Source organism: Arabidopsis lyrata (genome assembly GCF_000004255.2).
Source record: "Arabidopsis lyrata subsp. lyrata unplaced genomic scaffold ARALYscaffold_8, whole genome shotgun sequence".
Lineage (NCBI taxonomy): Eukaryota > Viridiplantae > Streptophyta > Magnoliopsida > Brassicales > Brassicaceae > Arabidopsis > Arabidopsis lyrata.
The window spans coordinates 13,315,124-13,325,529 of NW_003302548.1; the positions used below are offsets into that span (position 1 = coordinate 13,315,124).

The window sequence follows — 10,406 nt, forward strand, 5'->3', positions numbered from 1 at the left end:
CTTAATTAAGGAACGTTCCTTAGTGTAAAAGGAGAAAATGCATTAAATTTAATCACTTTTATACCTAAGATTTTCCTTAGATCACCCTAACATACTCCCGTTAATCATGGTCTTAGTTAAACTAAACTAAACAAAACACTTCTTCACTTGGCCTTAATTCATTCTGCAGCCCATTACAAAAACACTCAAGCCCAAAATTGTTGACTTGTGCTTCTCCTCTTGTCGTTGACTAAACTCCAACACGACAACATCTTCTTCTTCTTCCTATGTTCTTCATCTTCTTCTTCTCATGGATTCTTCTTTTTCTCTTTTGTAGGTTCAATCAAGGATACAATTCCAACAAATAGGAGGTTGCACTGCAGATGTTACCACAAACTGGGGTGAGGTTTTCGATATAAAGACTCAAATTTGGGAGCCTTTACACTCCGCTTCTCTTCAATAATAAAAAAAGTAGAGGTAATACAACGAAAGATTTACGTTAGGAGCAATGATAACAAGGACTCTGTTTATGATCCGAGAAAACGTAAATGGAACGTTGTAGCGAAAGCACTCGTGAATGAGAGTATATATGTATAAGATAAATCATGTATTGTACTCTTGTCTTTCCAATTGTTGCTTGTGGTATGACAAAGAATGTAAAGCGTGGGGACTTGTCAAGGGTTTGTCTTTACTAAATCAGAATCTTCGTGATGGTTTGATTGAAACAGTTAAGTACGGTGGGAAATTCTTAATCTTGTGGGACAAGGTTGTGCAGCCTCGTCGACGTTGTCCTCTTCAAGGCAAGAATATTTGGTGTGCGTTGATTGCGCTTGAAAAGCGTCTTAGTGGTCAAGTTTGGGGAAAGGTTCAGTGGTCTAACGTTGTGCTTACGGTTCCAAATTCATATGTTTTCTTGCGTTCTAGTGTCATACGGTCTTGATCAATTGCCATCATGTTTTTTTGGTTCTCACTGTCGATTATACTTTAGATATACATAACAATAAAGTATTGTGGTCTAGTTTAAAACTAAATAAAATAGTCACAATGAAACCTCATAACCTCCGATTAAACCGACCTTGATATAGAGGGATTCTCTTGGATGAAAAATAGAAGAGGAGGAAGAACAACAACGATTTTAGAGATATCTCAGTAAGTATCTTAACATGTTCTTTAATATCTCCTAGATAGAGGGCATTGTGAAACTGTTCCACAAAGTTGTTATTTCACTTCCGCAATCTTCATCAACTTTGACAGCTTCTCCAGTAATGAGATAGAGAAAAGAAAGCCTCTCAAAGTTATTTGTCTGCTAGTAAGCAGTTCAACAATTCTAGCATTACCTTGGCAAAGAGCCTCCACCTCAAGTTTGTGTCATTGATGTTTCTCATTAATCATTAATCTCTAGAACCACCTCCCGTGAACAATTTCTTCCCTTGACCAGGTAAGACACGAGAAGACCAACCAAGTTGGAACCTCCGCGTCATTGTCTTATCCAACCCGGCTGTCGCTAAGTTGCAACTTTTCGTTTCAATTAAAAAAAAAAAAAAAAAAAAAAAAAAAAAAAAAAAAAAAACAAACGATTTCTCCCCTATCCAACTCTAAACCAAACCCTATTACCCCTTCTTATCTTTTCCTCTCACACCAATGATAATTTTCTTTTGAGACTAATCGCTTGAAGTTTTGAAAATGGTGTATTGTTGATTATTGCAGTTTTGAAAATGGTGTATTGTTGATTACCTTTTTTATAATGTCGTAAAATGAGCTTTATATTGTTAAGGATATTGTGCTTTGATAATATGTCATTCTTGTGTTTGAGAACTAGAGCTATAAGAGTTAGAACTCATTGTGAAAAATTTTCTTTCAAAGGAAAACTCGTAACACAATGAATGTATTAGTGAGAGGAAGTAGGATTGTACAAATGACACTTTAGATATCTCCAATGGTAACCTTTAAATATATCTTCAAAATTGAAGGAAAAAATGAAGCAACGCTTTTCCAATAGTTTTCTTCATTTCTTACTTCAAAAAGAATATTCTAAGTATATTCTATGTTTATTTCATTATAAATTATTAACAATACCTTTTACTTTCTAAATTTATAAATTTTGCCCCATATATTTATGGTAAACTAATTGTTCAACAAATTATATATATAGTAAACATTTGGGCAATATTTAGTTATCTTAATAGATCCGGAAGCGCATTACCAAATTATTAAGTTGTTACTCTATGCTATGTTATGTTTATTTTATCCGTAATGTCGGTATTAATTATTTATTTTAAGTTTTATATTGAGTATTTTGTTGTTTTTCTATTTAATATAAGTTATCATTGCATTTTAATTTAATTGGATAGAATAAAAAATGAAATTTATAAATTAATTGGATAAAATATAAATAAATAATTTGTTTGGTATAAAATAGAAACTTGCTATAATTTAAAGGATCGTTTTGTAAATAAAAAAGTTCATCTTCAAAATATGAAGATATGAATAGTATACCTTCAAATATGAAGATACACTATTCACTCCTTCATTTTGAATGTGAAAATATAGCACCATTGGAGAAGATTTCTTCATTTTTATCTTTAAAATGAAGAAAAATGTGAAACTTGAAGCACCATTGGAGATGGTCTTAATGGTACACAAATACCTGCTCATTTACTCAACTCTGATTCATCATCCGACGTGAAATACACAAATTTTACAACATTTTATTATTTATAAATAACAAACTAATAATATTATTATTTAGGGTTTTTAGTAATAAAACCCCTCAACTAAAGATAAATAGTAAGAAAACTCCTCAATTATATATTTAGTGGAAAAACCCCTCAACTTTGAATATGTTCATGCAAATTCCTTTCTGTCTACAGTGTCGTAAGAATTGGACGGACTACATTTCAAATTAAAACGTAACATTTTTCAGAATCTCTCCTAATCGACTTCTACAGCACACAAACTTCAGAGAATCTTACTATGATAAATTATGGTTCATCAATTTAGATTTTTCGCTTTGAGAACTTTAGAGCTTAGGTTTGAGCATTTATAATCAGATCGAAGAAGATTTTGTTGTTTTTGTTTACAATTCATGTTGTTTAAGTGTATATATGTAGTTTTTCAGTTTCAAGTTAACTGTAACCCGTCTAATTTTTACGATAATGGAAACGAAGGTGAATTTTCATGAATATATTTAAAGTTGAGGAGTTTTTGTACTAAATATATAATTGAGGAGTTTTTTTACGATTTATCTTTAGTTGAGGGATTTTATTACTAAAAACCCTATTATTTACTTTGATAAAATTCATTTTTCCACGGATTAAATTAACTCTAAAACGAGAGGTATGGTAAGTCAAAAGCAGTTAGAAAAGAATCATCATATGCAAAAGCAAAAGACCAACATTCCAGTAAAATGCAATGATGATGATCGATGTTATTATTAACATAATATAACAACCAACAACTGCAATAAAAGATAGGAATTATTTGTTCATGATTATTTCAAAGGCATCATTCATCCACCAGCTTCAATTATTCTACCCCCCCTAACTTCAACTCTCTCAATCCTAATTCACTTTTCATTATTATCTTATCATTTATATACCATTTCTGTGTTCAACACGTCACTTCGAATTGGAATGTAATTTTTAACAATATCCACCAACTACACAAATTTGTAAATTAAACGAAGAATTATTAACGTATAACGAATAGTGTAGGAGAGTTTTTTAGCACTTTCCGGTGAAACCGGTCCTAATAATACAAGTCCGACATTGATCAGGTCGCGCGGCACCGATCTACATATAGATAGAAAAAGAGTAACTTAAATTTTAGAGAATTTTTGCGAAAAAAGAAAAATATGCATATCTCATCTTAAGAAATAAGAAAGTTATATATATTAATTTTGAAATCGACTACCCTCTCATATAAATGATTCATAATTTTACGTAATTTTGGAGAAACTTTTTTGTTTCACAATATAAGTCGTTCAAGTTTCTATGCAATTTATATATTATTTTAATATTTTATGATTATTTCTATTATGTAGTCTCTTTTATGATTGGCTGAACTTTTAAAAAGTAGATCTTTTTAATCGGCGTGATTTTAGCTAAAACGCCTTATATTTTAAAACATAGGGAGTAGCTTTTTTGAATTCTACTTTGCTTTCTAATTTATTTGGATGTGTTTTACTCCTAGAAATACTACTAATTATGTTTAAATTTTCATATTTATTTTAAAAATATTTTAATTAATACATTTATAAGTTCCCTTTTTCATTTCATTAACTGAAATCGTAAGGGCATCAGCAGTGGCAAAACCATGAGGATAGATGTTAATAATAGATTTATTATAAAATTTATTGAAGAGAGAGGAGGAGAATTGGCAGGTGGAGAGAGAGAGAGGAGAGAGATAGAGAGAATAAATTTGTTTTTCTTTCTAAAAAGCCTCACACTCGAATGCAACTATACACTCAAGTTTTGTTGAAAAACAACTTTTTACATTATTTCTCTATTGTTTAATACTCACACCTGCCGAGTGGTTGCACCACTGCGTGTGACCTAAGGACAAAAGTAAAATTTTATTGGAAATAATAAAACACTTACTAAAATAGAGTTACTATTTTTATTTTTTATTTTTGCCAAATAGAGTTACTATAAATAATTGATTGTTATAGAATCGCACAACTCAAAATGCCAAAGAAGACGGTCAAATTCTAAAGGCAAACATTTCCATGGACTCATTGGGTTAAATTATCACAAGTAGTAATAAATTTAAAGTAATGTGCCGCCTGCTATTATGACACTCTGACTACACATTTTCCTTTGTATTCTCAGAATAAAAAATTATTCATATGTGAAAATAAAAAATAAACATTAAAATCTAGCGTTCTCGAAGCCGTGCAAGTCGCTCTTCTTCATCATAGCTAACTTAGCCAGTTTCTCAGCCGCTCTCCACGCTGATGCCGGAGTCAACGGCTCACCGTTTTCATCCATCAGCATCATCGTCGTCGTCGTCTCTCTCTCGCTCCCTTTCCGCCGTTGATTATGTTGCTGCTGGTGCTGACTTTGATACTCCATTAGCTGTTGTCCTCTCCACTGAACTTCCACCAGCTCTGCCTCCACGACCTTTATGTACTCAGCCGCTTCCACCGTTCCGGATTGGCCAAGCAACGCACGTGCTGATGTTAGAAGGTGGTATGCGCTTGTGCATTCTCCATACTCCACGAGCCTCCGTGACTCGGCAACGGCCCGAGTCGCTATGAAGAGGCTTCTAAGCCGTTCGATTCTAGGAGAAGAAGATGATCGAACGGCTTGGGGAACGCGGAGAGATTGGTCCCGTCCATACACAACTTCTTGTGTCGATGGGTCCTTATAGAGACCTCTAACTGACAAAATTTGGTAGGCCCTAGTGGCTGTTGAGGGGACCCTAAGCTCAACTAGAAGCTCTCTCTCCTCACCTGCGTAGAGGTCCCCAAGCCGGACTGACCCGGAACCAGAGCTAACCAACGTGGGCCGTCCATTACATAGATAAATGGCTGAGATTTCACATGGTCCAGATCCTGATCCAACCCGAATTTGTATCCTGAGATCTTGAACCACAACACTAAGCAATCCTCCTATGCATTTTGCGAAAGCTTCCTCTGCAGGGGCATTGCTACATCCACCGCTCTCTCCGAAGCCATGCTCTGTAACAGGGATCTCAATGTGAGCAAAACGTGTTGATCCCACGTTGGTTATTGTGGACCGTTGATTTGTGTGGACTTTACTCGACTGGCCCTGACCGTCCGTTAGGAGTACGATGCTAGCCACTGGATTTCTCTCCCTACGATCTTCAAGCACTCTTGTTGCTTTTTTCAAAGCCTCGCTTGTGTTCGAACCTTGACTACAAAGAAGCCCATCTACCACGGCTCCAGCAGAGCGTTTGCCGTTCTCTGTCATTCTCTTCAGCGGAAGGAGCCTCTTGGGGACAGTCGTGACAACGGCGACGATAGAAAGTCGATCAGCTGAATCAAGCGAGGAAATCACAAGTCTCATGGCTCGTTTGACCATTTGTAGTTTCGCACCGTTCATTGTTCCACCTACATCAACTACAACGACCAAGTCCACCGGTGCACGTTGCGACGGATCTAAAAGCCTACGTCCTACACGGCCTCTCGCAGCTAGGGGTGGCGGCGCCTTCACCCGCAAAGCCACAGCACGAGTCTCGTAACCACACCCAACAGAGACAACCGCCGCTTCAGGCAACAAACTCACCTGAACGTTTCCAGAATCTCGACCATTGGCTGGAATCTCATGAGTCTTGACCGCAAAAGAAGGGTTCGGATCCACCACAAATCCCTTAAACTGAGCCACGTCATCCTCCTCTTCCCCTCCACAATTCTCATCAGCTTCAGGTATAGTAACAAACCTCGGCGAAAGCAAAGGCTCATCATCATCGTAAAATCTCGAATACTCACTTTGCTTTGGCCTCGGTTTCGCTCTAGGAGAAGACGCGACAACAACGCGCTTCTCCTGGATTACCGAAACAGAGTCGTCGAGTGGAGATTCAGTTGCATTCCTATGAGGAGCAAGAAGAGAAGCATCTTTCCAGATGGAATTACAAACAGGACAAACAAGCTTGCCGTGTTTACGAACGTAGTCGGCAATACAAGGGAAATGAAATGAGTGTGAACACTCCGCCGTATACTTCGCCGTACCTTGCCCTGTTTTCACACTATTCAAACATATCCCACAAGTACTCTGCAAAGATAAATTAATCATTAGAAACATTTTTTTAGTTTATTTGAGTTCTCTTTGTTGCTTAATATGTTTCTTACTCTGAATTTAAAGCTGTTGCGAAACAGAGAAAGTTTTAACGGTGACCGAGGTGAGGAAGGGTTAGAGCTAGCGGCTAAAGACAGTCTAGGACTCTTTGTCGCTGATCTTGGCGTCGGTGTTTGTTCCGTCGTGGGAGTTTCGGTATTGGTCGTCCGACAACGTAGGCTAGGACTAGAAGTTGGTCGGGGAGTTGACGGATTACTTCCTCCGGAGAGAAAAGCTAGTTTTACGCAGCTTCTTGGGCTAGGACTTGGGCTGAGTGTGTAGCCGGTGCGTTGCTTGTCGAGATCCGGGGCCGCCGCGTCGCTGTTTCTAGGGGCGGTGGTGCAAAATGCTCGTCGCCAACCAGTACCCATTTGGTGTATATTATTAATCTTGGGTTGTTGTTTTCTTTGGTTTTCAAGATGGAGAAAGTTTAGAAAAACAAGAAAAAGGAAGAAGATAAAGATTGAAAGATTATGGCAGAGAGAAGAAGACAAAGGAAAACGGTGACAGTTTCGGATTTTGCTTTGGTCTCAATTGTTGTTATTATCTCTCTGCATCTCAGAATGGGAGATCTGTGGAGTTTAATATAAAAAGATTTTTAAAATGGTTTTGTTTATTGTCCAGATTCCAAGTTTGGTCTCTCTCTATTCTTCTTCTCCTATGATTTCTCTCAAGGGCCCGATATATAATCATAAAATATTTACACTGTAGCTGGATTTTGCATTTAATTTCTTGGGATTTCTTATTTGATGGCGCGAAGGTCGAAACCAAAAAAGTTTTTTTAATTAATGGAAAAAGTCTATTATGTGGACGATTTTCTTCTTTTTTTCCGTAGACGATTTTCATTTTATATTTGAAAAAGAAAAGTACAATTAAATGAATGGCAAGAGGTTATTTTGATTTATGATATTACATACATATATATCATATTTTTGAATACTCGACATTTTTTATTATTTAATTTTTCGAACAAATAATTATTTATTCCGTTACATATTTTTACTAGATAACAATCCGCACGATGTGCGGGATGAAGTGATTAAGGTAAAATTATTATGATTAAAATTATTATCCGGGATCCAAGATCCGTTTGTGTAAAACGAAACATGTTACAATTTTTTTTTGTTTTTATTCAAATTTGGGACTATTTCATATAAGAATATGTTTTACCCGTGAAATATTTGAACTTTGAATAAAGCTTCAACGTGATAAGAAGGTATTGACGAAATGTTACCATTTATGGCAATATGTCTTTCCGTATGTTTAAAAAATTTCGAGATTTTGTAGGATAATTTTTTTTTTAATAAGTATAAGAAATCTTAAATTTAGCAAAGATGAGATTTGATAGTTTCCAAGCTAAGTTTTGTAGTGTTCCAAATCTAAGATTCTTAGATTATGAATGGATTATTTACGAAATGGTTATAATGTGGCCAAATTTTGGTTTATATACAAATGTGGTTATAATGTTTTTCTTCGAAAAGTTAGAACTTCTCCAAAAAAATAGGATTTTAAGTATTCGTAACATATAAAAAAGGAGATTATCTTATTTATTTAAATAAAAAATTTATGAAAGATGTAAAGATTTTATAGTTTTGAATTCGAGATTCTTGAACCAAATGTATATATTTTATCATTTAAATATAAACATAAATAAAAATAAAAAGATTGTTTACCCATCCGTTAAAGAAAATTTATATAAGTGTATATAAAGAAAAATATAAATATAAAAATATAGTAGTATAAATGTTTCTCTATTAATATATAGGGGATATGTAAATGTCCAATGTAAGAAAAATAAAAATAAAATATAGTTTGTATATATGTTTACTTACATGATTTCAGTTTTGCATAGTGCATTATCTTTTACTATATCATGTTACTTTCATATATCTTTTTTTTTTTTTCCATCTGGTAAATATATATTAGAAATGATGAGAACTATTACAACACAATCTTGATACCAATCAAGATGAAAACTGAACAAAGGACATAAACCTCTACAGCTCTACCAAAAATTAGCCAAAAACCAAAACAAACCAAAAGGCAAGACAACCTTACACAATAGAAACCATTCTCTCATCCTCAAAGAACCTATGTAACCAAAAGGGATGGCCTGCAGCAACATAATCTTGCAACCGTCCATCAGCCGTTACACTTTGCGCTATAAGAGAAGAGCCTCTATTTGAAGATGCACATTCCACTTCCAATTTCCAGTCTTGAATCTTCTCCAAAAAATCGTTAAGTTCCACAACTATACGAGTAAAAGAAGGCCATGCTTTCGGTCTTGACATTGCGGTAAAGATGTCACTAGCTTCAGCCGCAAATATCACTCTGTTAAACTTAAGGCTATGCATACTATCAATAGCCCAACCCAAACACGCCATCATGGCCTCCTTCTTGTTAGCCAAACTACAAAAAACCTTCCGACTATGAACAATAGTCACACCCTTTTCATCTCTCACAACCCATGCACCACCAGCTAACCTGTTTCTCGCAGACCATGACAACCCGATGTTACACTTCACCCATAACACCGGAGGATGTACCCATTTTACCTCTTTAACCGCAGCAGTCCTACTATCATGAACTACCTCTCTTTGAGAACATTGCTGGGCCATGAACCATTCATCCACAGCTTCCAAAATCTTCTCCACAGCATTAAGAGGACAGAACATCTTCCCTTCAAAGAAAAATTTGTTTCTGTTTTTCCAAATCCTCCAAAGAATCCAAGGGAACATCCTTTTGGATCTTGTATTCAAGCAAGCTTTCAATTTGATATCAAAGAGGTATTGAAAGTTAGCATACAAGGAACAGGTACCAAAGCCAATCATCAGAGAAGGGATACCACTAAGAGCCCAAATCTGTCTTGCAACAGCACAAGTAAACATAGCATGATTAATGGATTCAGGCTCCTCACCACAAATCTGACATCTCCTATCAGGATCCATACCTCTATGAGCCAACTGCTCTGCCACAGATAAAGCACCACTTAAAGCTCTCCACAGAAAGAATTTAATCTTTGGAGCCGTCTTAACCGACCAAATCTGATTCTCCAAGTCATTAAGAGAGGGTTGCATTCTAGCAGTCCGCAAGAAGTTAGTTTTATTAACCTCACAAGCCAACTCATACCCTGATTTAGTTGTATAAGCACCCGTTTTTGTGAGATCCCAGACCCAAAAATCATCTTTGCTGACCACCGGTTTCTGAGCTAGAATAAGATTGACATCATTAGGAAAAATTGTTCATCAAGTTCCTCTCTGATCCAACCTCTAGCCTCAGTGTCAATTAGATCATTAACCCGCAAATCCAAATTGAAAATAGACTTTTTAATAAAAGGAGCTCTCCATCTGTTCTCATCATATACCCAAGAATCCAACCAGACACTTAAGGATTTACCATTACCAATCCTTTTTTACATACCTTTTACCAAAAGATCTCTCCCAAGTAGAATACTTCTCCACCCATAAGAAGGTCTATCACCCAAGCTAGACTCCAAGAAATCCTGATAAGCAAAGTATCTACTCTTCAAAAGTTGTGCAAATAAACAATCAGGATCCTGGATCACTCTCCAAGCTTGTTTCGCAAGCAAAGCTTGATTAAAGCATTCAATATCTCTAAACCCTAAGCCTC

At 35.8% G+C, this 10,406-nt stretch overlaps 1 protein-coding gene across 1 annotated transcript; it reads right to left on the reverse strand.

The window, feature by feature from the left end:
* Nucleotides 1-4,622: 4,622 nt before the first annotated feature.
* On the reverse strand, nucleotides 4,623-7,667 carry LOC110225114. The gene is made up of 2 exons (XM_021013945.1): nucleotides 6,791-7,667; nucleotides 4,623-6,713 (listed from the first exon to the last, which is right to left on the reverse strand). Exons 1-2 carry the CDS (start codon nucleotides 7,145-7,147, stop codon nucleotides 4,848-4,850), a joined length of 2,223 nt encoding a protein of 740 aa, XP_020869604.1. The 5' UTR covers nucleotides 7,148-7,667; the 3' UTR covers nucleotides 4,623-4,847.
* Nucleotides 7,668-10,406: the final 2,739 nt, after the last annotated feature.

Excerpts from the sequence above, each read along its gene's own strand:
- LOC110225114 (XM_021013945.1), bottom strand. The coding sequence starts at position 7,147 with ATGGGTACTGGTTGGCGACGAGCATTTTGCACCACCGCCCCTAGAAAC. Across the intron at positions 6,714-6,790 it reads GCAACAGCTTTAAATTCAGA|AGTACTTGTGGGATATGTTT; the intron begins GTAAGAAACATA and ends TTATCTTTGCAG.